The sequence below is a fragment of the Lichtheimia ornata genome (assembly GCF_029851405.1).
Source record: "Lichtheimia ornata isolate CBS 291.66 chromosome Unknown scaffold00031, whole genome shotgun sequence".
NCBI classification, from domain to species: Eukaryota; Fungi; Mucoromycota; class Mucoromycetes; order Mucorales; family Lichtheimiaceae; genus Lichtheimia; species Lichtheimia ornata.
The window spans coordinates 349,550-363,812 of record NW_026695351.1 but is presented as its reverse complement, the minus strand read 5'-3'; the positions used below and the strand labels follow the sequence as shown (position 1 = coordinate 363,812).

Genomic DNA, 14,263 nt, shown 5'->3' with positions numbered 1-14,263 from the left:
TCAACTCAAGCTTTCTTGTTGGCTAACCACGATACACAATACATGTTGGATACACCAAATGAGTGATAAATGAGGATGATGGAAATATTGGATGTCACTGCAAAAGCAATGTTCATCATCTTTAAAGGGAAAAAAGGTGGCGTAGGTTGGTGTGTGTATGCGTATACCCGGTTGTCTTTCCAATCATGCTGATTACGATATAGAGAATCATTGCATGAAATTGCATTATCCCACGTTTACCCGATGGCCCTTGCTCATACATACCCACCAACTGCAATGTCTTTGTTATGGTGATTGACATAGGTGGAATAAAGCTAGGCCGATGATAAAAAGACCGCCAAGCACGTGAAAGTTAATTGGGGAGGGTAAAAAGTAAGGCTACGCGTCCACAGATCCACAAAGGCACACACACATGTATATAGTAGAGGATATTCAAAGGGAGATAATTTATATGTACTGATTTCTTAGTTACAGTGGAAGCAGACGTATACGTTGTCTAATCCTTCTTGGTCAAGTCGGATGCAACATCGCTGACCTTTTGGCGCAACTGCTCGGCATGCTTATCGATATCGCTTTGAGCATTCAAGAGGTAGGGACGAAGAACACGGGTGTAAAGGACCTCAGCACCCTAAAAGCATAGTGTCAATAAAGGGTTCTCCCATCATCCATCAATACCATCCACTTTGACTTACGCGGAACTGAGGCAAAGTGAGCCAAAGAATGAAAGCAGTCTTGAGGACGAAATAGAAGGGAATGAAAGAGAAGAGGATATCACCAAAGAATTCAAGGAGTTGTACAAAGCCAATAACGGTCCAATAAGTGAGCCATTGCTTATCATCAGAAGTTTGTGGAGATTCGATGGCCTTGAAAGACGCGTAGGCTATAGATAGATTCGATTAATAAAAGCATGTTCCAAACGCGTATACGATGCCCCCCACAAATACATACCTGGATAGACCCATGAGACAGTGTTGGTCAAAAGTTGGCCAGCAATGTTGAAGAAAATCATGATAAAGAAGAGGGCACCAGCGCCAAGAATGACATAGGACTTGGGGACACCAGTAATGCGCTCGACATCATTGCAATACTTGTATTGACTGAGCTGTGTGTCAAGACGCGAGATGCCTTCACGGACTTTAGCTTGAACGCCTTCGACGCTGTACAAGTTGGGAGCAGCTTCAGTAGTCATCGTTTTTGTGTGAGAAAAAGGAAACAAAGAAAGAAAAGAGTAGTGGCACTTTCGAGGAACTTCAAATAAAAGTAGCTGCTGCCTGCGTCAGCTCTTCCACCAACACAAAACCTTGCTGGGTTACACAATATGAAAGGACTAGGTGGCCTGGATCGTCGCCCAACACAAAGAATATTAACTTTTATACCCACATTGTTATCAAACAATGAAAACTACTACTTGTACAATGAACATCTTTGAAAGGGGGGGATCAATAGCAGTAATAAAGAACATGGCAACCACAAAGACGACATCATGCGTGGTTGTTGGGGTATATGTTGCCTTGGTTGCATGCATCATCACGCGTATCCAATCACCCATTCCGAGCCTACGTATATCAAATAGCTTCCTCCAATAGGATGTATGCACTTTAATACTTGCTTGGTGGATGGCAACCACTATACCACTATCACCACTACTGGAAGCGGGGATCTCCCGCCAAATAGTTATGCGCATTGTGTCACAAAACAAGCACCAAGCTCATCATTCAATGATTTCATTAACGAGGCTCTATAAAACGCGTGCACATTCAATGATATTAAACGGCTTGGATGATCATATCGTTGGTCCGATAAAAACGCGTCTGAGTAAAAGTGGAAACGACAAGCTGCAGGACCCTTCCTTGTGTAATAATCAGTGCTGACGGAGTGGGCGTCGGGGACATCTCGTGTTATCACGCGGTGAGATGACTTTTTCTCGCGCGTATCTTCCTTATCATCGATTAGCACAAAGGGATGATGAAGCATACTTTAAGAAATCACAAGAAGTACCATGTTTCATATAAAGATGAGGGATGGATGAGCACGAGCAAAGTGCTGGTGTTATTCTAGAAACAGCGCACAATGCACAAACTTTCTTTCTTCTGGCTAGTGCTATCTTCGGTGCTCAAACTCCAAACCAACCATTCTTTGACTATGTACAACGTATCATCGTCAACTCATCTCGGGGAGGAATATGCACATCATGCTTGTATGTGTATTGGTTATCATATGCATCGTTTCCTTGTCATGTTATCCCAAATACAAATGGAGCCACTCATTCCAAGCACCTTTTTCAACAACAAAATAGGTATTAAAGAGCCAACAAGTAATAAAAATGGCATAATGAATCTCTTTATCAATGATGAATGTTTCTACTTTATACAACATCTCATCCACTTCTGAAACGAGAGAAGCCAACTGCGACAAGCCAAAGACGTGGTTATGGAGGAGGAGAAGGTAACCAAGCCACCGGGGTTGGGATGGGCAGGATTTTTTAGGGCTGTCAATGTGCGACAATCTATTTTTCCTTCCTTGTTTCGCAGGGCACCTTATTATCGACTCGCACTTTTATTCAACAACATGACCAAGTATATCGTTGTCTCTGGAGGTGTCATTTCTGGTATTGGCAAGGGTGTGATTGCCTCTAGCACCGGTGCATTGCTCAAGAGCTTGGGTTTGCGAGTCACTGCTATCAAGATCGATCCCTATCTCAACATCGACGCTGGTCTCATGAGTCCTTTGGATCACGGTGAAGTCTTTGTCTTGAACGATGGTGGTGAAGTCGATTTGGATCTTGGCAACTATGAGCGTTTCTTGGATGTCCAATTGAGCCGTATCAACAATATCACTACTGGCAAGATCTATAGCGAAGTGATTGAAAAGGAGCGTCGTGGTGATTATCTCGGCAAGACCGTTCAAGTGGTTCCTCATATCACGGATGCTATTCAAAACTGGGTGGAGCGTGTGGCTGCTATGCCCATTGATGATTCGGGTGAACAGCCTGATGTCTGCATTGTTGAACTTGGTGGTACCGTGGGTGATATTGAATCTGCTCCCTTCGTTGAAGCCATGCGTCAATTCCAATTCCGTGTCGGCCATGACAACTTTTGCTTGATTCATGTCTCTTTGGTCCCTGTCGTTGGCTCTGTCGGTGAACAAAAGACCAAGCCTACTCAAATGAGTGTTCGTGATCTTCGTGGCGCTGGTTTGACTCCTGATCTCATCGCATGCCGTTCAAGCAAGCCTTTGGATGAAAATGTTCAACGCAAGATCTCCATGTTTTGCCATGTTGCTCCCGAACAAGTGCTCGCTGTTCATGATGTCGCTTCCGTTTATCACGTTCCTTTGTTGATGCATGAAAAGGGTGCTCTTGAATTCTTCCGCAAGCGTCTCAACCTTGATGCTCTTACCATCTCCAAGGAACAACGTCTTGCTGGTGAAGCTTTGTGGAAGGATTGGTCCAAGTTGGCTGTTAGGTGAGTATTGAATAAGGATAATAGGGATCGTTGTCATGGTTACTTATATGTCATTTTACTAGCCATGATCGTCTCTTGGATACCGTCACCATCGCACTTGTTGGCAAGTATACCGATTTGCACGATTCTTACATTTCGGTGTACAAGGCTCTTGAACACGCAAGTCTTGCATGCAACCGCAAGCTCACGATTAAATGGATTGAGGCCACTGATCTCGAGGATGGCGTTCTCAAGAGCAACCCTATCAAGTTCCATGAATCCTGGCAAGCATTGTGCTCTGCAGATGGTGTACTCGTACCTGGTGGTTTCGGCAATCGTGGTATTGAAGGCATGATCCTTGCAGCCAAATGGGCACGTGAGAACAAGATTCCTTACCTTGGTATCTGTTTGGGTATGCAAATTGCTGTCATTGAGTTTGCTCGCCACGTATGCGGAATGCCCGAAGCCAACTCTGCTGAATTGGATCCTGACACCAAGACTCCCGTCATTGTTTACATGCCCGAGATCTCAAAGACGCACATGGGTGGTTCGATGAGACTTGGAATCAGACCTACGCTCTTCCAACCTGGCACTGAGTCTTCTCTTGTCCGAAAATTGTATGACAACAAGGTCGAAATTGATGAACGCTATCGCCATCGTTATGAGGTCAACCTTGATCATGTTGCTCTCTTTGAGGAGAAGGGTTTGAAGTTTGTGGGTCGTGATGACACTGGTGAACGTATGGAGATTGCTGAACTCGATGATCATCCCTTCTTTATCGGCTGCCAGTACCATCCCGAATATCTTACTCGTCCTCTTAGAGCACACCCAGTCTTCAAAGGATTGTTGCTTGCTGCATCACGCCAATTGGATCAAATCTAAAGTAGATGTACCATTATTACTATACATTCACCCACCTAGAAAATCATATTCATTCATACACAACGCACACACACAACATATTCACATCCTTCATTATATTGTAAATAGTAATGAAATCACAATACATCACCATTTTTTCATATACACAAGTCCAATTGATAAGGATCATGATAGAGTAATTCAATATGGGATTGTTGGGGGCTATGTTAGATGATGGTTTTACGAAGGATGGTGGTTGTTGCTGCCATTGAATAGGATGTAAAGTAGGGTAATTGCATATGCTCTAATCGTCTAACTTCTAGCGTTAAGCATCATGACCAAGTTGGCAATGAACACAATACCAAGTAAATGCTTCCACGGGTACACTTTATATCCCTTCAATGTACCAAAGTAATGCCCATATTCATGTGTGTAGGAATTCGCATGTATATTTAAAGAAAGTAGGAAATCGGTAGGGGATTTAAGTGAGCGGTGATGGTTACAAAGGTGATCTTTTATTGTAAATATGGATGCCAAAGGATTGCATATTCTAGTGATGGTGAATACTACGAGATTACACATGGCTGGCCTGGATGTGATGAAGGGAGACGCCAATGCTAACCAGGGATTGTCACTGCAAGTTGGGATTGAATAAGCTTGCCTTAGTATGCCCTTCTTGAGATCTATGCACAGCTATGCTGCCAACAGATTGTTGTCAAATTTAGCTGATAGGGATTATCAAAAGACCGCACTCCCCTTTTCATCCGTACACCACACATGCCCAGAGACACGGATATCCCACCCCAATATCGACGCGTACGCATCTCCACCATCGACGACGATGAGCTTTTGAACAAGTTGGTAGAGCTGGAGAGGACAACGAAGGAAGAAATGGCGGCCATGAGGGACGAGATCCGATCACTTAAAGATTTGATCCACAAGCTTGTCGACGATCAGGGTGTGGTAGTTTCGTCAAGGACGACAACAAAGAAAAGACGGCTGATTCAGATATCTGAAGCGGATGATGAGGATTCAGGAGGAGACGTGATGATGCCGCATATGCCTGTAATGCAAAACGACACGATACCATCACAATCATCACTTGACGATAATGAAAACGAAGAAGCTGGCGATGAAAAGGAACAGGCTGACGATGACAACAATAATGACAACGATGGTGGTGACGAAGTTGACAATGACGGCAAAGAAGTAGTCGAGGATGGTGTTGACCAAGAGATGGAAGTCCCACAAGAATATCAACCACCCAACTCATACGGGGAGGAATTGTTTGACGAGTCCGAAGAGATCAGCAATGAAAAATCATCATCATATCCTGGTATTTCATCTTCAGATTTACCATCGGATTTCTTTAAATCACCTTTGCCACAACAATCAGCTCAACCACAGCAATCACAACAACCAGAGCCACAGCAACCAGAGCCACAACAACCACAGCAATCACAGCAGCCAAAACCACAAGAACCAGAGCCACAAGAACCAGAGCCACAGCAATCAAAACCACAAGAACCAGAACAGGCACAACCACTCCAACAATATCATATGAATCCTGAACTTACCACTGTGAATGAAGTATGGGTCGAATGGAAAGTTGGCGACAACTGTATTGAAAAGCTCATCGAACGATATGGTGATGAATGGCGCTACGCTGAAGATAGCCCGATATTCATGAAAAGAAAAATCTTGGTGGAGGAGATAGAATACATTGTGAAAAAATGCGACAGTGATGATGACTACGATACCAAGTGCCGGAAAGCGATAGAGGCATTGGAGACACGACGCAAGGAACGAGGGTCTTTAAATCGACTATGCTTTTTGATAAAGGCCTTCCAAAATAGCGCCCTGCAAGCTGTACGTTTCGATGGCATTGGGGAACGTGAAGCTTACGTCTCTATATAATTGCATACCCACATTAAATAAACATTTGATGATGATAATAATAATGACGATGTGTATTTCATTTAAGAAGAAGATGTGGATCGATTAATCTCGTGGAAAGAAGCGTCTATGGACAATTGTGTAGCTGAGCGGGTGCTGCTATCAGGTTCTTTGACTGAGTCATTTAAATTATCCACAACAGGAGATGCTGGTCGCATGAATACAATGTCCTCATGACTTGAGTTCGCATTGCCTTGATGTTGTCGAAAATGGTGTGAAAGGGAGTTGCGTCGATTAATTGTACGTTGTCGAAGTGGAGCGGTGGAGCTGTCAGACAAGGTGGGTGATGCTGGTTGATTAGGAGATCCTGTTGTAGCTAATAATCATACTTTGAGTTGAATGTATAATGAACAACAACGAACACAATCTTACAATCAGCTTCAAATTCAGGGGGTTCGATCCATTCATCCGGTACTACGCATGGGAACATGGCGCCTAATCTTGCAGCACGATTGATCCATCCTGGTATCGACTTACCGGTCAATCTTGAACATAGATCCTCAGTGAAATGATTACAATTCCTATGGTAGTACATATGTATGAGAATAAAAAATGACACGTTTCAAGCCTGCGTTGTATGTATTGCCTTGTCAAGAGATTGTAAGTTGTCCCACCAAAATCTTCGGAAACTGCATAAAGCACTTGCTCAATTTCTTGATCAGACATATCAATGTAGCCCATCGGAATCGATTGTCTAATCCAGATATGAGCGGCTGCATGAATAAGGTCATTGACAAACATCTTACTTGAACAACACGCCTGGAGGTCCAATCTTGGGTTCAACAGCAAATACACCCGTGAGGTTTTCGTATTCATGACCACCAAAGCAATACTCGCGACCAGCTACCTCGACGCCTGAATGGAAGATGCCTTTTAAAACGAGTTAGAGATAAGGCGTAGCAACACTGATGACTGATAGTATCATTTACCGACGCCAAGTGCGTAGCCAACGTTCGTGAGCAGACTTGGTTCAAGCTTTTCTCTCAACATATTACATTTCAACTGGACAATGCACTGATTCAATTGCTCACCATGTCGTATACGTTGACAAAGACTATATGGGATGTTCCAATGAATAAAAAGTCGACCTTTGGCATACGTGGCCATTCTCACCTTGAAGCTTGTTTTGCATCTCAGGATCAGTCGACTGACCCAACAAGCTGTTGTAGGTTCGTTGAAACATGATAGCGTTGTCACCACGGAGATTTCGTAACCACGTCAAAAGAAGAGAGAGGGAGGGAGGGGGGGGGGAGGAGAAGGCGAGTTGGAAAATCAACCTATCCCTGTTACTGTACGCTTGACGACAAAATTGATCCATGTATGCAATGTGGCGATCTTTAGAGCACGGAGTCAAAAACAAGGGGTTAAAAAAAGATGCTACTTTTCTTTATTCGTAAAGGGTTGATCCATGTGATATAACCAAGTCGACTACTACAATGCTATGCAACATACACATAAGTGTCACGCTCTTGTCTAGCAAGAAATTGCTTTTCCAATAACTGCTCGATGCACTTTTTGATCATGATCACAGAGGGTGAAAATCGCGAGTTGGCTTGATCGATGATTTCTTGTACAAGTTGAACATGCGTGAGCGTTTGCCTTGATTTCATTATGCGCACAATGGCTGCTTGGAGATACATCCTACGATCCTCATCCACCGCCTTTCGTGCATTGATTGTCTCTTGTTGCTCTGTTTGGGCAGCTGCTGCAACCTTGATCTTGGTGCGCTTACTATAATACCCATCCATAGATTAGTATAGCACCCGCATTCATTATCCATATCGCTTACCTTGTGAAAGATAAATTCAGTGATACCTCGGTATGCGATTTCAAGTTCTTGTCGGAGATTTCCAATAATTGCAGATCCACAAGGGGCTAATCACATGTGGGATCAGTTAAACGATATACACCTTTACCCTCATTCCACCATACCTTCAAACTCCTCAATACGTCGGCTTCAGACAAGCTCGATTGTTGCACAATATCTGTCACCGTGAGACTCAAGGTATCATTGAACAATAGCAATAGCACCATTTGATATAATCCCATTTGTATCTCATAAGGCCGATCCAAAAAGTTCACCCTCAATTCGCCTATCCATCAATCATAAGATATCCGAGATTGCGCCATGAATGATGTTGACTTACCCCTTGCAAGATTCCACTGCCAAAGTAGTTTTCGCCCACTATGATGTTGTCCATAAAATTGCTCAAATTGCGAAACACTCTTTTCCAATTCGGCTGGGATATTGATTCTGTTTGCATCCATGGTTTTTGAGTCCTCCTTTTGGTTCAAGGGCCATGCACCAGCAGTGAGCACCTGGATATCAAAGCCAACTTTTTTCGAATCCTAGTGAGCCCACTATCAAATGTCATCCTTCTCTCTTTTCAGCTTTACCATTCAGCTTATTGGCATGTTGCTTGAGGTATTCTCGGAACGTTGAGTTGAGATCAGCACTCAAAGAGATATCCGTAAACATCTTGTTCAATTTGCTGGTATATTCCACACCACAGATTTCCTATCAATCATGACTTTAGTACATGAACACATTGACCCCGCCCCATATTGAGATTACCTTTAGCTTGTTGATCATATTCATTTCGAGCTCTTCAGAGGATGATGTGCTGTAAATGAGCCGCTTTGCCAACATGCGCGAATAAAACTTTTGAAAGATATCCTTGTCTTCGACGTATTTGAACAAAGTCACCTAGGATCGAGCATCCTGGTAAGTCACCCGGTATCCACAATGGCAGCACATACTTACCATCTTCATCAACTTCTCTTCAGGATCCGTATCATCCGATTCCACAAGCCGGCGAGTAGCCTTTTTCTTCCCTTCTAAGCTTGATGACATCATTGCATTTGCTGCTTCCTTTTTGCTCGTGCTCTTTCGCATCATCATGTCACAATATCGAGCAAGTGTCTCTGGACCATTGGCACTCGGGTTCACTCGGTTGTCGTTGACAATGGTGCGAAAAGCTTTATCAACAGCAGCCGTAAAGAGTGGATCTGAAGAAAAGACGCCTTGATTTACGCCATAGTACTTGGTATGCAAGCTAAGAAGCTGATCGACATATGACTTGGGGATCTATAATGTCGTTTAATACATCTTCAAAATCGCAAGAGAAAAAGCTTCCTTACCTTGGGTATACTGCTTCCGAGCTTTGAGAGAACATCCATACCAAGCTTTGTGACGTATTCTTCATAAATCGTGAGGATCGGTTTAAGGCCATCTGGGATGCGATTCAAGAGACTGTACGCCAGCGTGCAATCTATAATACAAGTGATCAGTTTAGATACCCCGATATACATGTTCCTAATTCTGTTCTACCTTCAAAGCGTTCTTCCACCAACATGGTCCTAAATTCATCCACTATCCGATCTTGATATGCCGAAATGTATTGTGCTTCAAACTCCTTGACGACTCTTCGATGGGATGACGAATGGCAGTAACGATTATTCCTCATGATCTCTTGTTGAAGACGAGTCATTGCCTATGTCATCGATCTTGTCTCAGTCTTGTATTCCCCTCCTGATGCCTTTCATGCTTGCCATTACCTTTTTCATGAACGTGCTGATATCTCCAGCAGCCATTTCCCTTGCTGATTCTGCTTCAAAATAGCGTTTGGTATGCACGAGATAGGGTCGCTCAAACTCTTCGATATAGAGCTGTAATGGCTGATCGGTGAACGCATTTGCTTGAACGAGCGATGTCACAACCGTTTTGATGGTGGTATGAGGTGCCTCGTTTCCATCTCTGTCACGACGTATCATTTCAAACACTTGGTAGAACAATCGATTTTGATATTGATCCCGGATGGTGAATAGCACGTTGTTCTTCCATAACGACATGGCCAACTATATCCTTCGTGGTGAGTAGACCCATTCATTGGATGATCACCTAGCAACCAACTTACAGCTTGAACATTTTGCTTTTTGTATTTGCCACTAATGACAGTGGGTCGTCGATCGGGTCCTGAGCCCATGCCAGTTTGGGATATCAATCGATTCAAGTAATCACATCCACGAGAGATGTCTCCTGCTGCCAATTCAAATCGTTCAAACTCGCGAGCATAAGCTGTTGCAATATCATTGTGCGATAAAATCTCCTATTGACAAAGAATTACTGCATGTGTGAGAAGGAAGGAACTGTTAATCGACCCATACAACCATCCTTTGTGTTACTGACCTCGCATACACGCGCTGTGTGCTTATCCAAATAATCCGCCACCCCAGCAAAGAGCCGATCCGTGAATGGTCGAGGGATGGCATTACACATATCATACACGAGCCTGAGAGAGATTACTTGTAAGGATACAATAGGCCGCGTCCATTCATGACCTAGGAAAGAATACATACTGGTACATGTTCATGCCTGAAATGGACTTGTCGCTGGTCGATGACACTCGAAAGATGGCGTCGAATGTTGACTGAAGTTCTGTGAACTTGTTATCAAAGTTGATGGGTTTCCTTCGTAATGACATTGGGGGAGAGAGAAGAGGGGTAGTGGTGTTTGTGGGTGAGAGGAGTGACCTCCATATCGGGATTGCTCGCTCAAAAACGAGAGGTGTCGCCCCCGTTCTTCATGCAATGCGGACTTGGTGTTGCTCAACGTGTTAAGATGGGCATATGAAGCTACAGTAATTACAGTATGATGGCATCAAATATACAAGTACATGAGCTCATGGTTAATAAAAAGCGAGGGAAATGACACTTATCATGTAAAAGTGTATCATTCAATGTTGAGGTAGTATGAGTGGGGAATGATACAATGACAAGAGATTCTGATAGTCGCTTGCAACATACAATGTACGTGCTTTATTATGAACTCGGATCCATTTCACCACCAATAGTTTTGCAAAATGGGGGGAAGGTCATGCATTCAAAATGATTCCCGTAACCGAGAGCGTAAGTGGGGTCTTTATTAAACCACATCATCAATGGCAAAGTCTCACATTTGATGTTGCCATGGGAGCAGGTTTGCATTCAGCGCACTTGCTTACCTGAGGCCATATGAAAAAGTCAATACCACATTGTCAATGACAGTGACTTACTCTTAATCTTGCCCTGTAGACAAGGATTGCATGCGATGAGGTTGCCTAAGGAAGAGCGTAAGAATAAGGGTCAAAGCCATTCATCTCAACGATAGAGCTCACGCTTTGCCATGTCAACCCGAATCGGATGTGAATGTTATAGGCACAGGAAACACACCTTCACGGAGAGGAATGTATGATCAGCACAAAAATGGAGTACGACTCCACGAATGGTCCAGAAGCAAGAGAAGTTGTTGGCCTTGGTCCTTGTTATTGGCGATTTTGTTGGATTGACGTCTTCAGATACTGGCTCGTCCCCCATCAACGAAGCTTTCAACTTTTCCTCAGAATCAGTCAACTTGCAGAGATACGATGGTACATATCCGAATCACAACCTTGCATCTTTCAGATAGCGGTTCACTAAACAAGGACGCTCATATGAATATCCAAATAAGATACATAGCGATACAAAACAATGACTGTACAAATACCAATAAGTATCCACCATCAGGGAGTAGGTCCAAGATGACACAAAGACAACAATGAACACAACCAATAAAACAATGAAGAACTACGTGCATCACAACAAAGAGCGATGCTATAATACATACGATCTTCATTTAACCTTACCCAATAGCGGACGCTTGGTAGATACATCATGCCCTAGACGAGAGAAATTTTTATCATGATCATGCGTGCGACAACAGCACGCAGCTCTGCTGTATTATGTGGAAGGGCATGGGAATCGTTGTCCATGCAAAAAAGGATATCATGATTAATTGAGCTGATAGAGTGCTTATACAACTTGGAATACTAGGTAGAGAAGCTGCAAGATCTACGATCGATAGATCTACTAAGCGTGTTACTGCAAGAATGGCCGGCTGGCTGGCTGAGCATCGACATAAGCTTCTTGTTTCATACTCATTAGTACGTTCAAGAAAGAATGAGCTCCGATTCAATGTGGCACGAGTATATGAACATACCATACTTGCCTATGGATTATCAGAGAACGCTATCTTACGCAACCTTATATACGAACGACCCATTCCATACGGCTACAATAGGCGGACCTTACTGTGGAGAAGGATCAATCATGCATCCTCCACCAATGGGATTACGCCTTCAAGCTCTGCCCTCCTCTCATTTTGTTACACAAACACGTCTCTCTGCATCTTCTGCTCTATTATAGTCATACTACTTGACGATGACAAAGACCATCTTTCATATAGCCTCACATACAGCATATGTAAAACATAAAGACGCCTGTATCTCTAAACTTTACAATGAAACGTGGGATTTTTAATAGAGCAATGGGCTCGGCTTGGCCAACAGCACCTTGTGTGAAAGTGTCGCGTTCATTGTCGCAACTAGCCCAAAAAATATTTTTTTTGGTCGTCGTCGTCGAAGAGGTCGACCCCCCGATCCAGTTTGGCTGGTGGCGACATTGCGAAATCTGGGATTGGCAAGCTTGATCGTGAAACTTTCACACAAGGTGCAGTTGACCAAGCCGAGCACATTGCTCTATTCAAAACCCCACGTTTCATTGTAAAGTTCGGAGATACAGGCACCTTTATGTTTGTAAGCGTGATGCTATATGAGAAGTGGTCTTTGTTTAATGTAAAGTAGCTAGACCCTGACAGAGCAAAAGATGCAGAGGGTCGTGTTGTGTAACACAGCTACGTTTGCATGAATGAAAGGGTCAATGTATAATTACTTTATGGATCATCTAGGAACAGGCATGTATTGCCAGCTAACGGCCACTCTTATCCAATCATCATTGTTGCGAGATCCACTGCATGGGAACGATGCCCCTGCTCCAGACATTCATTTCCATGATTAAAGTAGGTTGGTCCGAGTTGATTTGACTGAGCTGCGGTCAAAGAGAGATTACATCACTCTGGACATAGAGCACGCTCGATGTAGCTCAACCGATGTAATCTTGTGTGAGCGTAACTCAACCAAATCAGCTCGGATCAACCTACTTTAATCATGGAAATGAATGTCTAGAGCAGGAGCATCGTCCACCTACAATAGAATGCACAAAAGTTGGGAATGCACAAAAGTGGCTATTAGCTGCCGATGTATGACATAAAAGTGAGGGTTGCGTACCTTTCATGCATTGTCCCTGAAGTCCTGACTTTGTAGCTGAGTTACCCTAAGAGGTCCTTCTGCATCTTTGGCTCTCCTGGGTCTAGCTACTTGGCAATGAACAAAGACCACTTCTCATATAGCATCACGCTTACAAACATAAAGGTGCCTGTATCTCCGAACTTTACAATGAAACGTGGGGTTTTGAATAGAGCAATGTGCTCGGCTTGGTCAACTGCACCTTGTGTGAAAGTTTCACGATCAAGCTTGCCAATCCCAGATTTCGCAATGTCGCCACCAGCCAAACTGGATCCGGGGGTCGACCTCTTCGACGACGACGACCAAAACATATTTTTTGGGCTAGTTGCGACATTGAACGTGAAACTTTCACCCAGTGTGCTGTTGGTCAAGCCGAGCCCATTGCTCTATTAAAAATCCCACGTTTCATTGTAAAGTTTAGAGATACAGGCGTCTTTATGTTTTACATATGCTGTATGTGTGAGGCTATATGAAAGATGGTCTTTGTCATCGTCAAGTAGTATGACTATAATAGAGCAGAAGATGCAGAGAGACGTGTTTGTGTAACTCAGCTCATTATGCATGAATGGAAGATTCTTTACATACTTCATACATTGGCAGCTACCAGTCACTTCCTCCCATTCACCTTTTTCACCCAACCCAATGCATATGAACGATTCTCCTGCTCCAGCCCCTCTCTTCCATCCTTCAACTTACTTGATCCGATGAGATTTGACTGAAAAATGCTCAAACACAGAAACATCATCCAATATCAGAAGAATCAAATTGGTAAGTTATTTGTAAACTGCCACTTGATAGCCCATTCCTCCCATTCACCTTTGTTGCCCTATCCAATGCATACAA

The 14,263-nt window shown here is 43.5% G+C and overlaps 5 protein-coding genes across 5 annotated transcripts; 2 read left to right on the top strand and 3 right to left on the bottom strand.

The window, feature by feature from the left end:
* Positions 1 to 496: 496 nt before the first annotated feature.
* O0I10_006859 (uncharacterized protein) lies at positions 497 to 1,189 on the bottom strand (the record flags this gene model as incomplete). The annotated part of the gene is made up of 3 exons (XM_058486884.1): positions 497 to 628; positions 693 to 880; positions 949 to 1,189. The coding sequence occupies 3 exons, from the start codon at positions 1,187 to 1,189 to the stop codon at positions 497 to 499; spliced, it is 561 nt and encodes a 186-aa protein (XP_058342470.1).
* A 1,379-nt stretch (positions 1,190 to 2,568) lies between these two features.
* Positions 2,569 to 4,325, top strand: O0I10_006858 (CTP synthase; the record flags this gene model as incomplete). The annotated part of the gene is made up of 2 exons (XM_058486883.1): positions 2,569 to 3,464; positions 3,527 to 4,325. 2 exons carry the CDS (start codon positions 2,569 to 2,571, stop codon positions 4,323 to 4,325), a joined length of 1,695 nt encoding a protein of 564 aa, XP_058342469.1.
* A 756-nt stretch (positions 4,326 to 5,081) lies between these two features.
* On the top strand, positions 5,082 to 6,221 carry O0I10_006857 (uncharacterized protein; the record flags this gene model as incomplete). The annotated part of the gene is made up of 1 exon (XM_058486882.1): positions 5,082 to 6,221. One exon carries the CDS (start codon positions 5,082 to 5,084, stop codon positions 6,219 to 6,221), a length of 1,140 nt encoding a protein of 379 aa, XP_058342468.1.
* Positions 6,222 to 6,283: 62 nt separating this feature from the next.
* O0I10_006856 (uncharacterized protein) lies at positions 6,284 to 7,443 on the bottom strand (the record flags this gene model as incomplete). The annotated part of the gene is made up of 7 exons (XM_058486881.1): positions 6,284 to 6,576; positions 6,633 to 6,781; positions 6,847 to 6,954; positions 7,007 to 7,130; positions 7,190 to 7,235; positions 7,292 to 7,314; positions 7,374 to 7,443. 7 exons carry the CDS (start codon positions 7,441 to 7,443, stop codon positions 6,284 to 6,286), a joined length of 813 nt encoding a protein of 270 aa, XP_058342467.1.
* Positions 7,444 to 7,699: 256 nt separating this feature from the next.
* O0I10_006855 (uncharacterized protein) lies at positions 7,700 to 10,744 on the bottom strand (the record flags this gene model as incomplete). Its single annotated transcript, XM_058486880.1, has 13 exons — positions 7,700 to 7,991; positions 8,050 to 8,135; positions 8,193 to 8,353; positions 8,408 to 8,596; positions 8,658 to 8,778; positions 8,836 to 8,967; positions 9,025 to 9,348; positions 9,402 to 9,532; positions 9,592 to 9,754; positions 9,819 to 10,118; positions 10,178 to 10,369; positions 10,450 to 10,552; positions 10,620 to 10,744. The coding sequence occupies 13 exons, from the start codon at positions 10,742 to 10,744 to the stop codon at positions 7,700 to 7,702; spliced, it is 2,319 nt and encodes a 772-aa protein (XP_058342466.1).
* Positions 10,745 to 14,263: the final 3,519 nt, after the last annotated feature.